General features: G+C 37.7%; 2 protein-coding genes across 4 annotated transcripts in view; one reads left to right on the top strand and one right to left on the bottom strand.

The window, feature by feature from the left end:
- IQCG (IQ motif containing G) overlaps window positions 1–21,730 on the bottom strand; it is a 53,735-nt gene extending 32,005 nt beyond the window's left edge. The window contains exons 1-5 of one of the 2 annotated variants that reach the window (XM_049628332.1): window positions 21,517–21,730; window positions 16,833–16,901; window positions 15,506–15,773; window positions 10,884–11,119; window positions 7,236–7,364 (exon numbers count right to left, since the gene is read on the bottom strand). In XM_049628332.1, coding sequence (XP_049484289.1) covers window positions 7,236–7,364; window positions 10,884–11,119; window positions 15,506–15,773; window positions 16,833–16,867 — 668 coding nt within the window. In that variant the 5' untranslated portion in view covers window positions 16,868–16,901; window positions 21,517–21,730. The other variant, XM_049628333.1, reaches the window with a different exon arrangement.
- Window positions 21,731–21,984: 254 nt separating this feature from the next.
- RPL35A (ribosomal protein L35a) overlaps window positions 21,985–25,119 on the top strand; it is a 5,080-nt gene continuing 1,945 nt past the window's right edge. Inside the window, exons 1-4 of one of the 2 annotated variants that reach the window (XM_049628335.1) lie at window positions 21,985–22,002; window positions 22,746–22,790; window positions 22,992–23,144; window positions 24,165–24,309. In XM_049628335.1, the coding sequence (XP_049484292.1) occupies window positions 22,780–22,790; window positions 22,992–23,144; window positions 24,165–24,309 (309 nt within the window). In that variant the 5' untranslated portion in view covers window positions 21,985–22,002; window positions 22,746–22,779. Of the gene's footprint in view, window positions 22,003–22,346; window positions 22,571–22,745; window positions 22,791–22,991; window positions 23,145–24,164; window positions 24,310–25,119 lie in introns of those variants that run through there. The other variant, XM_049628334.1, reaches the window with a different exon arrangement.

Below are 25,119 nucleotides of genomic sequence, written 5' to 3'. Positions count from 1 at the left end.
GGTTGATGGGGGGTGGGAGGGAGGGGAGGGTGGGTGATGGGTACTGAAGAGGGCATCTTTTGGGATGAGCACTGGGTGTTGTATGGAAACCAATTTGACAATAAATTTCATATATTAAAAATAAATAAGTTAAATAAATAAAATTAAAAAAGAAAGTTGTTCAAGTTAAAAAAATAAAAATATAATAAAATTTAAAAGTATATATATTATTTCATGCTAACAAAGGAAAATGACCTGTCAAGCATGACAAGACATGGAAGAATCCTAAATGCATAAACTAAGTGGAAGAAGCCAATCTGAAAAGGCTATGTGCTGTATGATTTCAACTACATGACATTCTGAAGAAGGCAAAACTATGAAGACAGTAGAAAAATCAGTGGTTGCCAGGGGCTCAGGGAGAGGGTGGGAAGGATTAATAGGTAGAACACAAAGGATTTTTGGGGCAGTGAAACTATTCTATATAAAACTGTAACACTGGATGTATGTCAGCACACATTTGTCAAAACCCACAGAATATATAACAAAAAAGTGAACCCTAGGGGTGCCTGGATGGCTCAGTCGGTTAGGCTTGGTTTTGGCTCAGGTCGTGATCTCACGGTTTGTGAGTTTGAGCCCCACAGAGCCTGCTTGGGATTCTCTCTCTCCTTCTCTAGAGGCAGGCCCTCTCTAGGGGCAGAGTCCCTCCCCTGCTTGCTTGTTCTATGTCTCTCAAAATAAATAAAAAACTGAAAAAACAATAATAAAATAAAATGGTTTTTTTTGAAGAGTGAACCTTAATGTAAACTATGGACTTCAGTTAATAATAATGTATCAATACTGGCTCATTGATGATAACAAATGTACTGCATTAATATAAGATGTTAATAATAAGAGGTATATAGGAACTCTTTTTTTTTTTTTAAGATTTTATTTTTAAGCAATCTCTATACCCAACATGGGGCTCAAACCCACAACCCCATGATCAAGAGTTGCATGCCCCACCTACTGAGCCAGCCAGGTACCCTAGGAACTCTACTTTCTGCTTAGTTTTTCTATGAACTTAAAACTGAAGTCTACTGAAAAAAAAAAAAAAAGCAATGCCCAAACAATACTCACATAGGATCCAAGTTATGTATACCTTTCTGTCACAAATGGGAATAGTGCTGGTGTGGCTTGCACATTATTAGTGATCTACATTCTACAGCTGAGTTCCAATAAAGAGCACCCAGGTTACCACTTCAGCAAGCAGAGGGGCTACTCTGGCTCCTTTTGTTTGCCTTTCTAGAGTAGAGGCTGAGTGACCATGATGAAATTGATAACTCATAAATCTTGGACCTTCTGACCAAAATCTTAAAAGACCCTAAAACCTGGCAAATTCTCTCCTTTCTTTTGCTTTGAGAAACAAAGTGGTCTGTCTCCCCTGAATAATGAAGTAGGATACATATTAAAAAATACGTAATGGTGTGTTGGGCTGGCTCAGTCAGAAAAGCATGTAACTCTGATCTTGAGGTTGTGAGTTCGAGCCCCATGTTGGGTATAGAGATAACAAAAAAATTTTTTTTAAGTGAGAATGATTTCTAACCAAAGGGAGCTTAAGCAGAGGATCTTTACATATTATTCATTCTTACTCAGGGGCAGATATGCACACATCTCACAGGTAGAATGCATACTTTAAGCATGTCTTTCACACCTGCTCCTAGAAGAAGGAAAAATTATTTCATGCCAGGCCCTATGTGGGGCTTTTGCCAAGGCTCATTCATTACACTTATCTTTTACCCATTTTCCACTTATATTCTGGTATCTTTCTTATTATTTTATAATATTTTATTGTATAGTGAAGATAATTACCAACAAGAGAAGCTTCATTTAAAACTAAACAGAGGAGCTGAGCAGAAAGGGATGGAGAGTGAGTACTAATGAGTACAGTCTTTCTTTTTTGGAATGATGAGAATGTTCTGGAATTAGATAGTGGTGATGGTTGCACAACTGTGAATATACCAAAAACCACCACCAAATTGTACATGTTGAAAAGATAAATGTTTGGTATTGACAAAGACTCTCTCCTTGACCAAACTAAGCAGGTTCCTCTGAGTCTTCTCTACCAGAGCTTGTCCTTGGCCACTGTCCTTAACTTCAGCCTGCATAGCCTAATTGAGCAAGACTTCTAAATCAGTTTAGAGAGAATCCCCACCCTGATCTGATCTCCCTGGATTTTGATCAAATTTCTCATCCCCCACCCTTGATATCTAAACCTTTAGCCTGCTTTCAGTAAGAATCCTGTTAAATTAGTTTAGCAAGAATCCTCTACCCTTTATGTCTCTTAGTAATTTTTTATCCACTGACCCCCTCTTCAGAGTTGAGCCTAATCTCTCTCCCTATTACAATAATCCTGAATAAAGTCTTCATTACCATTTTGACATGTGTCTGAATAATTTCTTTAACAGCATATAAATTTTATCTCAATAAAGCTCTTATTCAAGGAACTAAATAGAAAATCTTGTCTGTCTTATATCCATCATTAAATGTGATGATAAAAGTGCCAATCACACAGTAGTTAAAATACTAAACAATATGTAACTGATTTGCCCAAATCTATATATAATTTTCCAATTTAAGTAAATCCAAAATGATGCCTATCTAATTGGAAGAAAAATTAAAAGAAGAAATTATTATATATAATCACATATGTAAAATCAATCACTGGTAAACTGTCTACATTGAGATAATTTACTCCTTCCCAAATAGTGGTACATATTTCTTTTTTATTTTTCTTACTGGTTTTTTGTTTTGTTTTGTTTTTTGTGTTTTTTTTCTTACTGTTTTTTTTTTAATTAAAAAAAATTTTTTTTAATCTTTGAGAGAGAGACAGAGAGAGACAGAGTGGGAGCAGGGGAGAAACAGAGAGGGAGACACAGAATCCAAAGCAGGCTTCAGGCTCTGAGCCGTCAGCACAGAGCCTGATGCGGGGCTCCAACTCAGAACCGTGAGATCATGACCCAAGCAGAAGTCGGACACTTAACCAAGTGAGCCACCCAGGCGCCCCTTTATTTTTCTTACTTGATTAGCTTTTTAAAAAATTATTAGGTAATAAGTACAACACTGTAATATTTCAAAACTGAATAAGCACTTACAGGAAAAGATGGATAATCTGCCATCTCCCTTCTCCCTTCCGATTCACTCTTATGAAGTAATCAATGTTAAGCCTTTTGATATACATCCTTCCGCATCTTTCCTTGTGCTCTTACATATATGGATGAGTTTTTTTTAATGAGTCATGTTACACACATGATACTATAATTTTTTCACTTATCTATATATGAAGAACATTCCTCTAGATCAATCATAGAGCTCTAATTTATTCTTCTTAATAGCTGCATGTTTCTTATTTCCTAACATTAACAATCATTCAAGAACTCCTTTACAAAGGACACTTATGCTATTTCTAGATTTTTACCATTATGCTACAACAAATAATGTGAATGTATATACATATACTGACTGAACCAGGAGCCTCCAGTTCTCATTTTCTTTCTTTTTTTTTTTTTTTAAGTTTATTTTATTTTGAGAGAGAGAGAGAATAGGCAGGGAGAGGGAGTGAGACAGGGGCAGAAGATCCAAAGCAGGCTTTGTGCTGACAGAAGAGAGCCCAATTGCCAGGCTCGAACTCACAAACCAAAGTCAAACACTTAACAGACTGAGCCACCCAGGTACCCCCCCAGTTATCATTTTCTACGCATTTTTTTTTCAGTTTTATTATAGAGATGTGATAATACTATATTATTTCCAGTCTTTCGTTTTCTATTTAAAATTGTGACACAGAGGTACCTGGGTGGCTCAGTCGGTTAAGTGTCCAACTCTTGATTTCAGCTCAGGTCATAATCTCATGGTTGTGAGATTGAGCCCCGTGCTGGGCTCCACGCTGGTGTGGAGCCTGTTTGGGATTCTCTCTCCCTCTCCCTCTGCTCCTCCCCCACTTGCATTCTCTCTCTCTTTCTCAAAAAAAAAAAAAAAAATGTGATATAAACATTTCCCCCATGTTATAACTCTGTAAACAATACTTTAAATAGATTTATAATATCATCCATTAAACTATAGACTATATCTTTGATTCTGTAATTCCACATGTAGTGACTGAACTTCATGGAATAATAATAGATCAGACAAAGAAACACACTAACACATCATTTGCTAAAACAAAAATTTGGAAACAACCTAAATGTTAAATTCAAGGAATGGTTAAATAAATTATGGAATAGTACATAAATAATAGTGAATATTATAAAATTGAAATTAGGTATATGTATTTTTCATAAATAAATCATTTTTACAAATTATACCAATTAATTCTCCCACCAGCAGTGTACTTACAATGTTAAGTCCATAATAGTAGCTGTTATTATTATTATTAGGCACTTACTATGTGCCAGGAACTATCCTAAGTCTGTACATGTGTTAATTAATCTAACTGTCAAAATATCCCTAGTACAGGGACGTCTGGATGGCTCAGTAGGTTAAGTGTCCCACTCTTGATTTCAGCTCAGATCATGAGATGAAGCCCTGTGGAGCCTGCTTGGGATTCTCTCTCCCTCTCTCTCCCTCTCCCCTGTTTGCATGTATATGCACTCTCTCTCTCTCTCTCTCTCAAAAAAAAATCCCTAGTACAGAATTTATTACCAATACTAAGGTACAAAGGTAGAGAAAATAACTCAAGGAAAACAATTCCACCTATGCAAACAAGATAAACACTCTCATTCTGAGTACTCAGCCTTCATATAAGAATTTTATCTTGGTCCCAAAATCATCTGATTGTGTTCAATTTCTTAAGGTATGAAACTCTTTGGAATTAGTTCAAAGGCCCTGGAAAGGAAAACTTCCCTTGGCATGCTTTTCATGATCACCTGCTATTGTTCAGGAATTTGCAGTGAATTCAGTCTTAAGAAAAATTACTGTAAAGACATCCAAATCAGTAAGGAAGAAGTAAAACCTTCACTCTTTGCAGATGACATAATACTATACAGAAAAACCAAAAGACTACACCAAAAAACTGCTAAAACTGATAAAGGAATTTAGTAAAGTGGCAGGATGCAAACTCAATGTACAGAAATCTGCTGCATTTCTATATGCCAGTAATGAAACAACAGAAACAGAAATTAATAAAACAATCCCATTTACAATTGAACCTAAAATATGAGATGCCTAGGAATAAACCTAACCAAAGAGGTGAAAGATCTGTACTCTGAAAACTATAAAACACTGATGAAAGAAATTGAAGACAACACCAAGAAATGAAGACATTCCATACTCATGGATTGGAAGAACAAATATTGTGAAAATGTCTATATTACCCAAAGCAATCTACATATTTAATGCAATCCTTGTCAGAATTCCAACAGCATTTTTCACAGAACTAGAACAAACAATCCTAACATTTTTATGGAATCAAAAGACCCCAAATAGCCAAAGCAATCTTGAAAAAGAAAAGCAAAGCTGCAGGCATCACAATTCTGGACTTGAAGTTATATTACAAAGCTGTAGTAATCAAAACAGTATGGTAATGGAACAAAACTAGATACAGAATAAAAAACACAGAAATAAACCCACAATTATATGGTCAGTCAATCTTTGACAAAGTGGAAAAGAATACCCAATGGAAAAAAGACAGTCTCTTCAACAAATGGCCTTGGGAAAACTGGACAAAAACATGCAAGAGAAAGAAACTGGCTCACTTTCTTACACTATCTACAAAAACAAATTCAAAATGGATTAAAAACCAAAACGTGAGACTGGAAACAAGAAAAATCCTAGAAGAGAGCACAGAAAGCACAGGCAGTAACTTCTCTGACATTGGCTATAGCAACTTTTTATAGATAGGTCCAAGGCAAAGGAAACAAAAGCAAATCAATCAATCAACAAAACCAAAAGGCAACCTACAGAATGGGAAAAGATATTTCCAAATGACATATCCAATAAAGGGTTGGTACCCAAAATATACAAAAAGTTTATAAAACTCATCACCCAAAAAACAAATAATCCAGTGAAAAAACGGGCAGAAGACATGAACAAACATTTTCCAAAGAAGACTTCCAGATGGCCAATAGACACATGAAAAGATGTTCATTAACATTTAACATCAGGGAAATGCAAATCAAAACTACAATGAGGTATCACTTCATACCTGTAAGAATGGCTGAAATCAACAACACAAGAAACAACAGGTGTTGGCCAAGGATGTGGAGAAAATTAACCTCTTGCCCTGTTGGTGGGAATGTGAACTGATGCAGCCACTGTGGAAAACCCTATGGAGGTTTCTCAAAAAGTTAAAAATAGAACTATATTATGATCCAGTAATGGCACTACTGGGTATTTACCCAAAGAACACAAAAACTCTAATTCAGAAGGGATACATGCGCCCCTATGTTTATAGCAGCATTATTTACAATAGCCAAGATATGAAAGTAGCCCATGTGTCCATCGATATATAAATGGATAAATATGTGGTATATATATACAAGGGAATATTATTCTGCCATAAAAATAATAAAACCTTGCCATTGGAGCTAGAGAGTATAATGCTAAACAAAATAAGTCAGAGAAAGACAAATATTATATGATTTCACTCATGGCATTTAAGAAACAAAACAAACAAGCAAAGGAAAAAAAAAAGAGGGAGAAAGAGACAAACCAAGAAGCAGATTCTTAACTATAGAGAACAAACTTATGGTTACCAGAGGGGAGGTGGGGGGAGATGGGTGAAACTAACTTGAATTAAAATTAAAAAAAAGATTACTGTATAATAGGAATAATATTCTTGACATATTGTAGATACACATAACCAAAGCCCAGAAATCTCAATTATTGTCCCAAGATTAGAACCTTAATTTCTGAGTTCTATTTATCTTCCCTGGAAGGCACAGACTTGATTTGCTTTAAAAATCAAGGATTTCTGGTAAAAATTTTATAGCACTTTAAAATACAGTACAGCAGGGGCGGCTGGGTGGCTCAGTCGGTTAAGCGTCTGACTTCGGCTCAGGTCATGATCTCGCGGTTGGTGAGTTCAAGCCCCGCGTCAGGCTCTGTGCTGATGGCTCAGAGCCTGGAGCCTGTTTCAGATTCTGTGTCTCCCTCTCTCTCTGATCCTCCCCCGTTCATGCTGTGTCTCTCTCTGTCTCAAAAATAAATAAACGTTAAAAAAAAAAATTAAAAAAATAAAATAAAATAAAATACAGTACAGCAAATAAACTTAATATTACTTGGACCTGGCAATGATATCATAGAAATGCTTTTTGTTTTCCCTCTCTTTGCCCAAAGCTTCCAAGAGACTGGTGAAAGTGCCTGACTCCTGCAGCTCCTGCATGGTCTTTGTAATTATGTCACTGAAAAACTGCCTGTAAGGAGAAACAAGAAAGATGAGTTAATAAATTTCCCTACATTTACAAAGGGCTACAGAAGTCACACAAGTTAAGACCTGGAATGAAAATCAGAACTAAGTTGGAATTACTCCTGGAATGCAAGAATAATTTAACATTAGGAAGTCTATTAATAGAGGGGCGACTGGGTGGCTTAGTCAGTCAAGCATCCAACTTCGGCTAAGGTCATGATCTCACAGTTCGTGGGTTCAAACCCCACGTTGAGCTCTGTGTCGGGCTCCAGGCTAACAATGTGGAGCCTGCTTAGGACTCTCTCTCTCTCCCTCTCCCTCTGCCCCTCACCCACCCACGCTTTCTCTCAAAAATAAATTAAAAAAAAAAAAAAAGAAAGTCTATTAATAGAATTCATCACATTAACAAAGGCAAAAGGAGGAAAAACCATAAGACCATCACAACAGATGGCAGAAAAGGCATTTGGCAAAACTCAATACCCATTGTTTTAAAAATAAACAACAAAAACTCTTCACAAACTAGAAATAAAAGAGAACTTCCTTAACCTGACAAAGTTTACATACCAAGTACTAACAAACACTGAATGTACAGTATAATATTATGTACACAATATTTAAAAACATGTAAAACTAGGGGCGCCTGGGTGGTTCAGTCTGTTAAGCATTCAACTTCAGCTCGGGTCATGATCTCTGTTCACAAGTTCATGTGGGGCCTGAGCTGACAACATGGAGCCCACTTAGGATCCTCTGTCCTCCTCTCTCTGCTCCTACCCACCCCCCCCCAAAAAAAAATTTTTAAAAAACATGTAAAACTGTATGTACTGTTTAAATAAAACACATACATACCTAATAAAAGTATCACAACATGTAAGAGAATAATAAATACCATATTCAGAATAGAGTTCATCTTTGGGGAAGAGTGAGGGGGACTAGCATCTGAGGCTTCAATTGTATCTGTAGTATTTCATTTAAAAACAAAACAAAACAAAACAGGGGTGCCTGGGTGGCTTGGTCCGTTGAACGCTCATCTTCAGCTAAGGTCAAGATCCTGCAGTACGTTGAGTTCAACCCTCACATTGGACTTGCTGTCTGCCCAGAGCCTGCTTTCAATCTTCTGTCCCCCTCTCTCTCTACTCCTCTTGTGCATGCTTGCTCTCTCTCTCTCTCTCTCTCTCTCTCACTCCCTCTCAAAAATAAACCTTTAAAATAAAATAAAATGAATTCATAAAAAAAAAAAAACCTCTAAAGCAATTATGGTAAAATGTTAAGATTCGGTGCTTACACACATTTCAGTATTCATTATTTCATTATTTATATTTTTCTGCATTTTGGGGTGCTTGGGTGGCTCAGTGGGTTGAACATCCAACTTTGGCTAAGGTCATGATCTCACAGTTTGTGAATTCCAGCTCCAAGTCCAGCTCACTGCTGTCAGTCTGTCAGCACAGAGCTCACTTTGGATCCTTTGTCCCCGTCTCTCTGCCCCTTCCCTGCTTGCTCTTTCCCTCTCTCTCTCCCCCGAAAAATTATATTTTTCTGCATTTAAAAAATATTTGAGGGGCACCTGGGTGGCTCAGTGGGTTGAGTGTCTGACTTTGGCTCAGGTCATGATCTCATGGTTTATGAGTTCCAGCCCTGCATTGGGCTCTGTGCTGACAGCTCAGAGCTTGGTGCCTGCTTCGGATTCTGTGTCCCCTTTCTTTCTGCCTCTCCCCTGCTTGTGCTCTGTCTCTCTCTCAAAAATAAATAAACATTAAAAAAAATTTTTTAATAATAAAAAATATTTCATAATTTTGCAAAAGTTAAACCTTTTAAAAATTTTTAAAAAGAGGGGCACCTGGGTGGCTCAGTCAGTTAAAAGCTCAGGTCATGATCTCACAGTTTGTGGGTTCAAGCCCTGCCTCGGGCTTTGTGCTGACATCTCAGAGCCTAGAGCCTGCTTCAGATTCTGTGGCTCCCTCTCTCTCTGCCCTTCCCCCACTCATGCTCTGTCTCTCTTGCTCTCTCTCAAAAATAAATAAAACATTAAAAAAAAATTTTTTTAAAGAGCTAATAAAACCCTCACATTTTAGAGATGAGTAAACCCAGGAAGGGTTAACCAGGAAGGTTAAATGACCTGCCTAATCACATAACTAATTTGAGAAAGATGTATAACCATATAATTCATACTTCCTGACTCCTAGTCCATTGGTTTCTATAATATTCTGGTGGGTAGAGAATTTTAAAAACTGCTTTTTAATGTTTTGACATAGAGTCGGCAAGAATTACACTATTTTACATAATAATCTATTAACAACAGTTCAAAGAAAAAGATTCAAAACCTATATTAAGAGAAAAGTTAAGTATACCAAAGTAAAAAAAAACAATTGAAAAGATATTAGCCATCACATGGAGACAGAAAAGGACATTAGCTAGATTGGGTGTTTATAAGCTGGATACCTTTCTGTCATGCATGCAAATCTGAGCCAGATTGATTTTAACAAGAAACATTACCCCTCTGATGCAGGGATTGGAAAATTTTTCCTATAAAGGGACAAATGGTAAATGTTTTGGCTTTGCAGGCCATAAATTCTCTGTTGCAACTCCTCAGCTCTGTTGTAGCATGAAAGCAGCAAGAGACAATATGTAACCAAATGAGCAATGCTGTATTCCAATAAAATTTATTTTCAAAAACAGACCACAGGCTGCATTTGGCTGGCGGCCCTGGGTAATTGTTCTAAGCATTCATTTACCAACAGTCCTTACCATCATATTACATCCTCTTTTATTTTATTTTAAAAATTTTTAAAATGTTTATTTTTGAGAGAGAGAGAGACAGAGCACAAGCAGGGGAGGGGCAGAGAGAGGGAAACCCAGAATCCAAAGCAGGCTCCAGGCTCTGAGCTGTCAGCACAGAGCCCAACACGAGGCTTGAACTCACGAACCATGAGATCATGACCTGAGCCAAAGTCGGACGCTCAACAGACTAAGCCACCCAAGCACCCCATATTACATCCTCTATTAAACTTAACAGGTTTGTCAGCAAGCCAGCTGACAACAAAAAACTGAATACTGAGACAATGGAAACTGAGACTGCCTTTCAGAAATTCTCGGGGCACCTGGGTGCCCTGCTTGGCTAAGTGTCCCACTCTTGATTTCAGCTCAGGTTATGATATCACAGTTATGAGACTGAGCCCTGAGTTGGGCTCCGCTCAGAGTGGGGAGACTGCTTAAGATTCTCTCTCTCCCTCTGTCCCTCTCCCCCACTCCCGCTCTCTTTCTCTACAAATAAAAAATAATAAATAAATAAATGAATAAATGAATAAATAACTGGAAACAAAGGCTCAACAACTTGCCCATGATTATATAGCCACATACTTCCAATTGTACCACACTTCCTCTAGGCAGTCTTTAGCTAATCCTATGGAAAGCAGTAGCTTTCCATATAATGACCAATCCATAAGAGAAGACAGCAGTCGACCACCGTTACACCCATTTTTCATCCATAATAAATATACTACTACATTCCAAATATGCTCTCCTTCCTTACCTATCTACCTGAATTTTCTTCAGTGTCTCCGTAGACATTATGGTCTGTCTTATAGGTTTTTTGAAGACAAGATCTTGCGTTTTGTTAAATCCGTTGGCCAATTGGCTTCCTTGTCTGATTTCTGGCAACTTGGTTTCTTCTTTAGGTAAGAATGGACTGGTTATTTTTGAGGTTTTTGGGTCATCTGAAAAATTTTCTAAGGTCTTTCCTTCAAAATTGATTTCTTTATTTTTCTTCTAAAAACAAGAAATAATGTTTTATGTAATACAGATTTTAAGAGTAAAGAAACAATGCTATACAAGGGCCTCTGCCTACATTTTTCAACCTCATCTTCTGCCACTTGTACTCGACACACAAGAAAATTAGCCTTTTCTTCAGCCACATAAACCATGTCCTGCTATTTTGTTCCTTCCTGCCCCTAGACAACATTCCTTTTCTGTCTTTCCTCAGTGTACCACCAGGTAAACTTTAAGATTTTGATCAAAGGAAAAGTTATTTGTGAAACATCTTTATTAGCAGACATTTACCATATTGTAATTCTTGTATAAATTGTATACAATTGTATAATTGTCTCCATCAGATTGTAAATTCTATGAAGGAAGGGACAGTTCTTAGAGATCTTGGTTCCCTTCAAATTCTTTTTGAAACAGGGGAACCTGAGTGGCTCAGTCCGTTAAGCATCCGACTGTTGATTTTGATTCAGGTCATGATCTCACTGTTTGTGAGACCGAGCCCCACGTCGGGCTCTGTACTAACAGCAAGGAGCCAATCTGAGATTATCTCTCTCCCTCTCTTGCTGCCCTTCCACCACTCATGCAGGTGCTCTCTGTCTCAAAAGTAAATAATTAAAAAATAAAATAAAATAAATTCTTTTGGGAATTAGACTGGATAATAAATGTGGCCATCTTTATAGTTTCATTGTCTAGAACAATGCCTAGGGTATAGGAGACTCAAAATGCTCATTGACACATGAATTTTAAATATAAAGAATGAAAGGAAAGTCATATCAAAGAGCAAATTGGTATAATTAGTAGTGTGGTATAGATTTTGAAGGTCATGTGGGGAAAGGCCAAAATAATTTATTTTTCAGACCCAAATTGAACACTAAGGGGTAGGCATCAACCATAGGAACAGCATATGTCTTTTAACTGATGATTCCCATTTAATCTGTGGCTAAAAGCTTTAGCTTTTGAGAGGCCATACAACATAGTCATTATACCTAAAGACTCTGAAACCAAACTTCCTTATTTGAATCCTGGCTTTATTTCTCACTAAACCATATTGACTTAAGAAAACTATTTAATATCTCTATGCCTCCATTTTCCCATTGGTAAAATAGGGATAATAGTACCTCCCCTCATAGGGTTATTAAAAGGATTAAATAAATTAATATACATAAAGCATTTAGAACAGTACACAGAACTTTGTGAGTTCTACACTTGTTATGATTACTTAAATTCTTGTGCTGTCTTATGCACAGAAGAAAAGTTTATCTGCACACTGATACACAAAGCCTAGGTCTTCCTTAGCTAAACTTCAACTAGCCCAGAAATGTTAAAAACTATCCATGAATGGTTAATAAACACAGAGTCAACTGTATTTTTCTTTACATCAACAATAAGCAAAGATCCAGATCTAAAGAACACATCTATAGGGAAGTACAAAACAAAATGCTGCCTTAAATAAGAACTAAATTTAAATTTTTTCTTTTAAATTAAAATTAATTTGGCTACAACGAGAATAGAAGTGTAGCATTTCAACAACTGAACTGAAACTTACCTAGATGTAAGGAAAACCTTAAGGGTGGTTTTTATTTTAGATTTTATCTACGTAGGGAAGGGGAAAGTGTAAGGCCTAGGAGGCTCTGTTTTTCCATTTCCCTGTTTTTCCTCTACCTTTATGCTTGGACATCTGGAAATGGAAGCAACTGTGTCAAGCAGCCTGATTTACTGATTACTACAAATAAATATGAATTTTTAAAAGAGAGAATTTAAGTAGACTAGCTAAATGTTTTAGTTCATTTACTAAAAAATATTTATATCACACACACACTATGTACAAGAGAGGGTATTAGACTCTTGAGACAAAAGGTAAGAGAAACAGTATCCCTGCAAGGAAGCTCTTCCCAAATTTTGGTCCACTTACTCCCACTTCTGGTAGAATCTGATACATTAGTATATTTTTCATCATGCCACTCCATGATTTTACAAATGAAAATCTATTTGGAGATGTCCTTGGCTATAAAAATGGCTATAAAAGAGGGATAATGCTAATTAACCTTTCATCCCAAGTTGTTCTAAAGGCTAAACAATAAGACAAAGGATTTAAAATATAATCCTATGCCCTTACAGGGCAATGACATTGTAAAATTAATGAGCTAGAAGTAGTATTATGAAGCAAAAAAATTATTTTAAAAGATTCATAGTTTTGTAAAGTTGTGGAACTAACTTATATAAAAGAGCTGTTAAGCTTCTATTAATCAAGATAAGAGTATAAGGCTTTATTATATACACTACTATAAAATTACAAGCAGGGTCTCTGTTAAGTCAGAAAATTTTGTGGGTGAAGATCCCTATCATAAACCAGAATAAAATAGTGCAAAAATTTTGTTCTTTAATTTAGTGAAGTAGTGACCGCTGCTGAATTGTTTATAAATTTGGGTTTTTCATTCTCTCTTGAGTTTCTATGAAGGCAAATTACCTTTTTTTAGCCTGACAGTATCATTGATAAGTCTCATAAAACTTTATCTTGCTAACTAACTAAATATCTTTTTATTTTTGATTCTTACTGAAGGAGACAATAAATAGGGAGGAAACCCCAGACTCTCTACTATTTATTACCTAGCTTAATGTATGAATTAGACTCTTATTTTAAATGCATTGAAAGGCTTAGTTCTTGGGTTTTCAGTCTCTTTGCCTTCATAAATTGATAAGAAAATTTAATTTGTTACAAAATTCCCTGATATACCCATTAATGTAATTTTTTCCCCAAGTTTTTACTTAAATTCTAGTCAGTTAACATATGGTAAAATTGGTTTCAGGTGTATAATTCAGTGATTCATCACTTACATATAACACACAGTGCTCATCACAAAAAGTGCCCTCCTTAATACCCATTACCCATTTAGCCCATCCCCGCCCACCTCCCTCCATCAACCCTCAGTGTTCTCCATAGCTAAACCTGTTAGTGTTGTTTTAAAACCACCCTGAAATTCATAGAATGTTAGCATAGAAGGGACTATGTGGATCATTTAGTTAAAACTCTATTACACTTTAGGGACACCTGGCTAGCTCAGTCAGCGGAGCATGCAACTCTTGATCTCATGGCTATGAGTTCAAGTCCCACATTGGGTGTGGAGATTACTTAAAAATAAAATTGAAAAAAAATACACACACAAAAACTCCATCACATTTTACAAATGGGAATATGAAGACCAAGAAAGTGAAATGAACTGATAGTACACAACTAAACCGCAAAGAGCTCCTGACTCCAAATCCAGTATTCTTTAAAGTAATTTTTACCAAGTTTTTTGAGAGAGAGAATGAGAGAGAGAATGAGCGGGGGAGGGGCAGAGAGGGAGGGAGGGAGGGATAGAGAGAATCCCAAGCAGTCTCCACACCGTCAGTGCAAAGCCTGATGTGGGGCTTGAACTCACGAACCGTGAGACCATGATCTGAGCCAAAACCAAGAGTCAGACACTTAACCAACTGAGCCACCTAGATGCCCCTCCAAATCCAGTATTCTATTAAAATTTTGTATAACTTTCAAACTTCAATAAAAGTTGAATAAACCCAGACTATACATATAATGATAATAATTATTATTATTTAAAAAATTTAAGGTGAAATTAGTATCTAGTCACAATAAATATGGACTTCTCTTCCATTAGACATGGAAAGCAATTTACTCTGTTGTTTATGTAGCAATTTTCATCTATAATAGAATCAGAATTGTATATTCTGTACAAATTATATAAAGTAATTTTGCTGAACTTAATAAATGTGTATTTATAAATTCTTTCCATTTTATACTACAACCTAAGTTATTAAAATTTATAAGAGCTTAAGAATTTATGAAAATTTTCTCACTACCAAGTTGAGTTTTTTGATAATTCAATAGCCCTTTGAGGAGGAGTCCATATCACCACTGAAAATATAATGGGTGACATAATGATGTAGCTGGATATCCACAAAGGCAGGTTGCAACAGATTCAACAAAACAACAAAGTCATTTTAGAATAAAGAAACATTAAGAAGGTCCAGCTGAATTTCTTCCCACTACCGTTCAGTTAGCTTTCAGCAGCCAAGAAATACAAGACAGGTGGGGCAATTCAGTAATTTGGCTACTCTCAGTACATACACTGTCTACTGATTTAACTGTAGGCTTTTTTGAATAATGCCAACATATTGGAAGAAAAGGATATTCTGACTGGCAATGTCTGTTGAACTATTGTTATTTCACCCCATCAATTCAGGGTATGTATCCCAGGTAATTATTATAACACTTTTTATCTCAGATAAACGTGCTATCTCCTGTGTTAAATTTAATGGCATAAGTACGGTACATGATAGAAAAATAAAAAGGAAAGAAAACAAAAATTAAATAGTGGTGAGTGTATATACCATGTTGACACTTTGTCTTCTTTCATACTGAACTGGCATGATATAGTTTAGAATAGAGAGCTGATCTGTGGTATCCTCCAGAACTGCAGAGATCCTCAGCACATCTAGAATGGAGAGTGGTTCTATGATTTCCGGGATGATTTCTATGTTTGTTTCTTCAGCTGTTTCTTCTTCTTCTTCTACAGCACCAGGTGGCTCGCCTGTCACTGACACTGTCACCTCAGAATGCCAGACTTCTGATGGAAGATTTGAGGCTTCTAATTGGCCTCTAAAGAAAAAAATAAAGAAAAAAAATAAGTCAGACACCAAATGTTTAAAAATTGCACAAACTCAAAAGCACAGGCAGCATGTAGATTGGCTCCTGTGAAGTCCATATTGTCATATAATATAACCAAAATAAAGAACAAAAGTAGTTTACACGTGGTTCTGCTAAATAAATATCTCTCTGTGACATTCTGACCCACCAAAGGCACGCCACTTACTGGTTAATAACTCTGTGTAACCCATACTATTTGACTGTGCTTAACCAACTAATTTGAATCCAAATTAACTTTTTTTTCTAGCAATATCTTTAGATGCTAACCAAAAGTGTCTCATGATTAATGAAAAACGGAATGTGGCAGGAGCACCTGTCCGGCTCAGTCTGTGGAGCATGTGACTCTTGATCTTGGGGTGTGAGTTTGCGCCCCAGATTGGTACACAGCTTACTTAAAAAAAAAAAAAAAAACATTAAAAAAATAACATTAAAAACAAAACCAAAACCAAATTGTAGTAACCAGTCTCCAAAGTGGGTCCATATGAGTCTTACCTTCTCGTATTCATGCCCTTTGTCCCTCATATTAATAGGACTAACTAAGCTATGTAACCAGGAGGATATTGTGGGTTCCAAGGTTAGGTGATAAAAGACACTGAAGCTTCTCCCTTACTGTCTCATATCTTTCACTCTGTGAGAACCCAGCTGCCTTGTCATGAGGACACTTGAGCAGCCCTTTGGAGAAGTTTGTGAGGGTGAGGAACTAAGGCCTCTTACCAACAGCCAGCATCAACTCCCCAGCTGTGTGGGAGTGGATCTTGCAGCCCCAGTGAAATTTTCAGATGACTACAGCCCTGGGCAATTTCAACCTTAAAACAGACCCAAGCCAGCACCATTCAGCTAAGCTGCTCTCAAATTCCTGACCCACAGAAACTATGTGAAATAATAAAAGTTTATATTTTAAGTTACTAAGCTCTGGGGTAATTTGTTACACAGCAATAGATAAATTTAGCATAAGGCATAATTCATACACACACACACACACACACACACAAACTGGAATTTTGAACGTACTTTTCCATTCTTCTTAAGCTACTTTTAACTTCCATGGTACATTTACAATCTCACAAGAAATGCAGTCACCTAAAATGGGAAGAAAACATTGAGATTAGTTTAAGGGAGTGTTGAATGACATTTAAATTATTTCCATCCTTTCATTAAGAGAAAATTAAAGAATTATGAGAGCTGTGACATATCCCCTCTTTTTGCTTATCAGAGCAGTCCTAGCAATGGAAAAACCGCTGACATCATGGGATGCAGGACTACTAAGTAGTCAGTTTAATTATTGACAAATGAAATTACTGATAAATGAAATCTTTGAGTTTGTTCTTATGGTAAATTAATATACAACATGGTTTTCATATTTTATTATATTCTGATTTTAATTGGCAATGTTTGTATAATAGATTTATGTTATTCTGCTTACTGAAATGTTTAATTAGATCATTTAATTTCCGATCTGTCAGACAACAAAATTTATTGCACCCGGACTTAGAATACTTGAGATTGTATTTAGAAAAGCTGCATTAATCCTGAAAATCCTGAAAGTAGTTTACTATTACTATCAAGATGTTACCATTCCATAAGCCAAAATCCTTTCCGCTTAAATGAGCTTTACAATAAGAACATCCCATGGAGAATTTTGCTCTATGCTGAATGAATAGTGAATGGTAAGTTTCCAATATGATTTTTTACAAGGATGATACAAGTATGTCTCACACAACAGAAGTCTCATATGCAAAAATGAAAACATAAAATAGAATCTTTATGTAAACTGAAAACAGGATACTCCAAACTAGCCAAATTTTCTGGTACAAGGGCATTCTTAGGAGAAAGTATCATGGTGTTAAGGAGATTTGGCTCTTCTTTTGTGTTGTTGTTGCTTCTTCATTTTTCCTTTTTTAGGTTTGGGCCATAGGTAAATGTGCTTCATGCAAGTAAGATAGGACTATGCTAATGCAGTAGTCAGTGTGTTCATGCTGTTCTGGCTTTTCATTCCTCAATGCTAGAAATCTAGGAGTCATTCCTGCTTCCTTGTTCATCTTGACACCAGCATTTCCCAATCCAAGCCATCACAAAGTCCTGTGGATTCTTTCTTCTTTTTCTGTATCCCCCAACACTATGCTGGACATGGCTGTTGTTTCTTGCCTGAACAACTCCAACAGCCCCCAAACTGGAAGCAATATTTTTTAAATGAAAAACTGAAAATCTAAAAAATTAAAGTCAATTTTTTAAAATTGAAAATCTGATCATGTTTCTCCTTAGAACCCTTCCACGGTTTCCCATTGCCTTAGGATAAAAGCTAGAATGCTAAACTTGGCCCATAAGGCCTGCATGATCTGGCCCTGCTCTGTTCCTGTTCAGGTATTTACTTGGCACTGCCCACCCGCCCCTTTTTTTTTTCTAACCAGAACATTTATGTTGTGACTAATCGCTGAAATTCTTGAGATGAACTGGATGCTGCAATAGCTGCCCTCTTGGGTTTAGGTGTTGTTCCTTCACGGAATCCATGCCTGAATCTGCAGTACACAATTTTTAGGTGAGATCAAGTGTTTTTATCTTCCTAGCTCCCTCCCTGATGGATCACCATGGGCTGGCTGTTTCTCTATCAGAGACCATGGCACCTGTCAGGTAATCATCTCCCTGCCCTCTCTTGGGGGCTTAGGTAACTATTTCTACCCCATGTCCCTGGGGACTGCATCATCCCTTATAGTTTCACTTCTGCCAACATTTTTGCAAGCATACCTTTTATTAAATTCTGAACCCTATCACTGTTTCCATCCAGGGCAATACTGACTGATGCTATGACCTATGTACATAGATTTTTTAATATATTACATATATACACACATAAATATATAAAATATATATATGTATGCAAATATGAAACAAGTTTCATAAAACAATTTCATAAAAACAAATCCTTAACATGTGTTATACATTCTGATACTTTTGATTCTGTCATATTTTGCCTAAAAAGTATTTTATTTATTTACTTATTTTTAAGTAATCTATATACCCAAGATGAGGCTTGAACTCACAACCTTGAGATGGGCAAAAGACATGAAGAGACACTTCTCCAAAGAAGACATCCAGATGGCCAACTGACACATGAAAAAATGCTCAACATCACTCATCATCAGGGAAACACAAATCAAAACCACAATGAGATACCACCTCACACCTGTCAGAATGGCTAACATTAACAACTCAGGCAACAACAGATGTTGGCAAGGACGTGGAAAAAGAGGATCTCTTTTTCATTGTTGGTGGGAATGCAAGTTGGTGCAGCCACTCTGGAAAACAGTATGGAGGTTCCTCAAAAAACTAAAAATAGAACTACCCTACCACCCAGTAATTGCACTACTAGGCATTTATCTACGGGATACAGGTGTGCTGTTTAGAAGGGACACATGCACCCCCATGTTTATAGCAGCATTATCAACAATAGCCAAAGTATGGAAAGAGCCCAAATGTCCATTGATGGATGAATGGATAAAGAAGATGTGGTATATATATACAATGGAGTATTACTCAGCCATCAAAAAGAATGAAATCTTGCCATTTGCAACTACGTGGGTGGAACTGGAGGGTATTATGCTAAGTGAAATTAGTCAGAGAAAGACAAAAGTCATATGACTTCACTCATATGAGGACTTTAAGATACAAAACAGATGAACATAAGGGAAGGGAAACAAAAATAACAAAAACAGGAAGGGGGACAAAACAGAAGAGACTCATAAATACAAAGAACAAACAGAGGGTTACAGGAGGAGGTATGGGAGGGGAGATGGGCTAAATAGGTACGGGGCACTAAGGAATCTACGCCTGAAATCACTGTTGCACTATAAGCTAACTAATTTGGATGTAAATTTAAAAAAAATAAAAAATAAAATAAAACAAAAAAGAGTTACAATGTCTAGGGATGCCTGGGTGGTTCAGTCAGTTAAGCGTTTGACTTTGGCTCAGGTCATGATCTCACAAGTTCATGAGTTCAAGCCCTGCATCAAGTTCTGTGCTGACAGCTCAGAGCCTGGAGCCTGTTTTGGATTCTGTGTCTCTCTCTCTGCTCCTCCCCCGCTCATGCAAGTGTGCGTGCGCGCTCTCTCTCTCTCTCTCAAAAACAAAGTAAACATTTTAAAAGTCAAGTGTTTTACTGACTGAGCCAACCAGGCACCCCTGCCTAAAAAGTATTATAATCACAATCTACTACTCGGCCATCACATGCAGTTTGAAAAATGCCTTCTGCACGTGACACTTTCCCTGACTCATCAGCCTGGATCAGGATTCTCTTGTTTAAGTGCTCACTGCACTCTTATTTTCCTGCAGAGCTCTCTTCACATTTTGTAATGTTGTCATTTCCCCCCACTGGACTGTTAAGTGTCCTGAAAGCAGGAACCAGGGCAAGGACACTCACTATTAGCCTAATGAGTATTTGCAGAGTGAATGAATGAACAAAGAAATGAAACTCACATTTAATGTGTTATTCCTCCCAGGACTATTTTCCTTTAGATTTCTAGTACTTAATAGTGGGATTTTAGTAGATTTCTGGGACAGAGAAAACTGGATGGAGGAAGTGAATTATAAGGTACCTACACCGTATCTTGATGTATTTAAGAGAGAATCTGATTTTAAACATGATTTACAGATATCTATTTTATAAAACTTTGGAGTCATCCTTTACTGTTCTCTCTCATTTCTTACCCATCAGCAAATCCTGTCTGTTACATTTAAAACATATTCAGAATTCCAGTACTTATGACCCCTGTCTACATGCCATAATATATCAGAATCATTACAATCCTAGTTGTTCTCCCTGCTGGTGCCCTTGCTCCCTTCAGTCTCAACAGAGTGACCCTGTTAAAATGTAAGTCAGGGGCGCCTGGGTGGCTCAGTCGGTTAAGCGGCCGACTTCGCTCAGGTCATGATCTCACGGTCCGCGAGTTCGAGCCCCACGTCGGGCTCTGTGCTGACAGCTCAGAGCCTGGAGCCCGTTTCAGATTCTGTGTCTCCCTCTCTCTCTGCCCCTCCCCTGTTCATGCTCCGTCTCTCTCTGTCTCAAACATAAATAAACGTTAAAAAAAAATTAAAAGAAATGTAAGTCAAATTGAGTCACTCATTATAGAGCCCTCAATGGTTTCTCTTCTGAGTAAAAGCCTTCTTTACAGTGGCCTCCCTGCTTAATTTTTTTCTCCATAGAGAAAATTTTTCTCACATTGCCTTCTAATGTCCATATATTTTACTTGCTTATTGTCTTGCTCTCTCTACTAGGATGTAAGGTCTATGAGGGCAGAGACTTCTGTAGTTTTGTTTACTGCAGTGTCCTCCGAGGCAAGAACAAAGCTTGGTGAAAAGTAGCCATTCAATAAACTACTGAATAAACGAATGCATCCATAGGGAAATCCAAGTAAACGTGCAATAATTAGGCAGTGTAAATCTGTGATATCCACTAATCTATCTCATTCTCGTCTGCAGGTATTCACTGAAGACCCAATTCGTGTGGGCACGGTGCTGCGCGCCCCACGAGTTTGGCAGCTGAATGAGTTCTCCCTAAAATGCAATAAGGCCTTTTCAGGGCAGTCCTACTCACTCTGTAGTCAAAACGAAGGATGCGGGTTAAAAACTTAGGTCATTTCTTCAAAGAGATAAAGGAGTAGGAGGAAAGGAGTAAGGGGGAAAAACACAGAAGAGTTCCTGCCTTCGTGTTCCTGGCCTTTCTCTTCCACGCTAGGATCCGAGAGGCTGTTTCCCTACTCCTCTGCGGTAAGCGGGAAAGATACCCCCATGTTGGCATAACAATCTGGGGTACCCGAGGAGGGGAGATATTCTCCAGACCGGCTTCACTTTTTCCACCTAAGGAACCAAGCTATAGTGTTTCTCTGGCAACGCTCAGCTTTGGAGGACCTTTTCTTCTCCTCCTCCAGCTGGCTACCATCTTGCCTTACTCTGTTTCAAAATAATAAATGTTGCAGCTTACAAAGATGAAAAGACGGAGGGAACTGTAAGAGTGCTCCTGAATGTGGTTTGTTTCAGTCCGAAGGCAACTGAAGCCTTTTTTTTTTTTTTTTTTTTTTGGCGGTCGCGGAAGATGCCTAACTGAGGGCGGGGCGGAGAGGTATTTATCCCATAAGGCCACGCGGTGGGACCTCGCCTCTCTCTTTCCGCCATCTTGGGACCCGTGGAGGTGAGGGAGTTCTGCTGCCGAACTTTGGGGGCAAATAAGCGGGAGTGAGCTCAACCGTATGCCTCGGCAAGGCACTGGTGCCGCTCGGAGACTCTGCCAGCCAGTGATTTCTGTGGATTCCAGCAACAGAGAGGACAGGATTGAGGAGATGCGGGGCTGATGGTGTTGGTCCCCGGGCGCCCGGAGAACGCGCCTTGCCGTAATCTGTGTTGCTTCCTGGGCTTTACGGAGTAATAGATGCATTTTGTCCATATGCGGTCCTCCGTTTGAGGCAGTGGCTCCTTTAGTATGCGTTCTTTTTCTGTGTTCCCACTCCAAACCTGGTGTTGTCTACAGTCTCCCTTTCTTCCTCAGCTTTTCTTTCCCATGCGAGGCTTTAATCTTATTTTCTGTGTGCTTCTCTGCTTTCTCGAGCTTCATTATTTTTTTTCCTACTGATCGTGGCATGAATTTTTTTAGGGTTTCCTTTTGGAGTTTCCGGGATCTATTTCTTTCACTGTACAGTCTTGGCATTTTCGTTTTAGTCCTCATTTTGGAGTTTGCTCCGTTATCAGGCATTCTCAGGCTGGTAAGTCTTGCCCGACTGTGCTTCTAGTAGAGTTCATGGTATCATTACGTTACCCCATACTCTTCACGTGATAAGCTGTGCAAAAAGGAATTTGACCGGTTTAAGAAAGGAGAGGGGACTGGGTTTTGGAAAACGTGCGTTGCAAGATTTTAAACTGTTTTTTTGTTTGTTTAAGGCCTGCTGGGAACAGGACTCCTGAAACGACAAATATGTCTGGAAGGTACAAGTTTTAAATTTAATTGCTTTGTATTTGTAGTGTTTTGTCTATTAGGCATGAACATAAACGTGAGCTTAAAACTAATGGGAAAAAAACTAGATGTTTGCTAATAGATTTTAAGTAGGGCTCCTTACAAGTCAGCTCTTACAGGTGAAGTGAAATGTGAGGCCTTTTAATCACTTATTACTCTCTATTTTGTCTTAGGCTGTGGTCCAAAGCCATTTTTGCTGGCTATAAGCGGGGTCTCCGGAACCAGAGGGAGCACACAGCTCTTCTTAAAATTGAAGGTGTTTATGCTCGAGATGAAACTGAATTCTATCTAGGCAAGAGATGTGCTTATGTGTACAAAGCAAAGAAGTAAGTTTATAGTATTAATACCTTTTAAGTTTTTAGTTAAGGTTTGTCTTGTTTTCCTGTTAAAAGAAGAGTAATAAAAAAATGTTGGTAAAGTAGTTGGTACTGTTTTTTCTACTTTGGATCTTTAAGTATCTTCACTGGAGGTTATAGAAGGATGTTATTGTCCAGGTAGTACTGGATTTAGGTATCTTCTACATTTAGAAAAATTAATTTTTAAACCAGCCTCTTATATTAGGCTCTTTTTAAGGTGTTAGAGAACAGTTTTCCGTGTACCTTAATTACTTTTGTTGATTTCTTGAATTTATGTTATGTACATGCTTATAATGTGTCTAGAGCATTGGTTCTTAAACTTGTTTCACACCAATTGAAGTCTGGGGACATGGCTTTCATTTTTGCCCTCCCTTTCTTCCTGCAACGAGATTGATCCTTTAAAATTATAATTCAGATCATCTGTACATTGCTCAGATTCCAACTCTCCGTGTCATTTAGTAAAAGCAAAGGTCATGAAGGAGGCATTCAGGACTCCCTAGTTCTACTCTTAACCTAGCTAGGATTCATTCCATTCCTTCACTTTTCCACAAACCAGGGAACACAGCTTTCTCAGGTTTTAACACAGGCTGTTCTTACAGTTTTTGTTCAGTGTTATTTTCTCAGTAAGGCCTTTCCTGGCTGTTTAAAATTAGCAAAGAAATTTCCGCCTCTTCAGACACACAAATATATTCACACTAGTCCCCTTTTGCTTTTTTTTTTTTTTTTTTGTAAATATTGCAATTCTTAACAGGCTGACATATTTTACATGTTATTACTTCATTATTTGAAAGGGATTTTATAAAAGCGTCTGGCATATAGTAAGTACTCAATTACTTGTTGCATGAATGATGCCCCAGACTTTTTTAGTTTCTCAGGTGACTTAGTGGTTAACTACTTTTGTGAGCCACTGGTCTAGAGGTCATCTTGAATTTGTATTACATTTGACTGGTTGCCTCATTTCTCATGTCTCTTCTCCCCTTTTAAAATTAGCAACACAGTGACTCCTGGTGGCAAACCGAATAAAACTAGAGTAATCTGGGGAAAAGTAACTCGTGCTCATGGAAACAGTGGCATGGTTCGTGCCAAATTCCGAAGCAACCTTCCTGCTAAAGCGATTGGCCACAGAATCCGTGTGGTAAGTACAATTATTAGCAATATGACACACGAGTCCAGCTAAGCTTAGGGTTGGGCTCTGACCTCTAAAGACTAATGTGATTTTAAAGTGTTACCAGTGGATTGTGCTGCAAACTCAGTAGCTACTGTGTAGATGTATTAAGAAACATCAGATTTCTTGGCATCAGAAGGAAAGTGAAAGCAGAGTGTTCAAATGGATTACATCTAGGTTTCAGATTTTTGCCAAAGCTGTAGGGGGTGGGGATCGTATTTAAATAAACAATTTTCTAGCAAAGATTTATTGGATACAAGTAGTTGTTAGAAGACTACCTTTTCCTGGCATAATTCATAATATTTCCATCTCTATCAGGACAGTCTTGTTAGAATAGGTGTTACTATTCTTATTTTATAGTAGAAAGTAGACGCTCATATGACAGTCTTGGTAGAATAGGTGTTACTGGGGTGCCTGGGTGGCTCAGTTAAGTGTCTGACTTTAGCTCAGGTCATGACCTCGCTGTTTGAGCCCTCCATCCGGCTCTGTACTGACAGCTCAGAGCAGAGCCTGGGGCCTACTTTGGATTCCCTGTCTCCCTCTCTCTCTGCCCCTCTCCTGCTTTTGCTCTGTCTCTCTCTCTCTCTCAAAAATAAACATAAAAAATTGTATAAAATAGGTGTTAATACTTACAGAAGAAAACCAATGCTTATGTTTCTAGGTCCCAGGCCTTCAGTTCAAGTCTTGGAGTCCAGATGCTGTGGTTTTCTTTCTTTCTTTCTTTCTTTCTTTCTTCCTTCCTTCCTTCCTTCCTTCCTTCCTTCCTTCCTTCCTTCCTTC

The sequence above is a fragment of the Panthera uncia genome, chromosome C2 (assembly GCF_023721935.1).
Source record: "Panthera uncia isolate 11264 chromosome C2, Puncia_PCG_1.0, whole genome shotgun sequence".
In the NCBI taxonomy this organism is placed as follows: domain Eukaryota; kingdom Metazoa; phylum Chordata; class Mammalia; order Carnivora; family Felidae; genus Panthera; species Panthera uncia.
The sequence above is the reverse complement of the archived record's forward strand: the minus strand, read 5'-3'. Positions and strand labels throughout refer to the sequence as shown.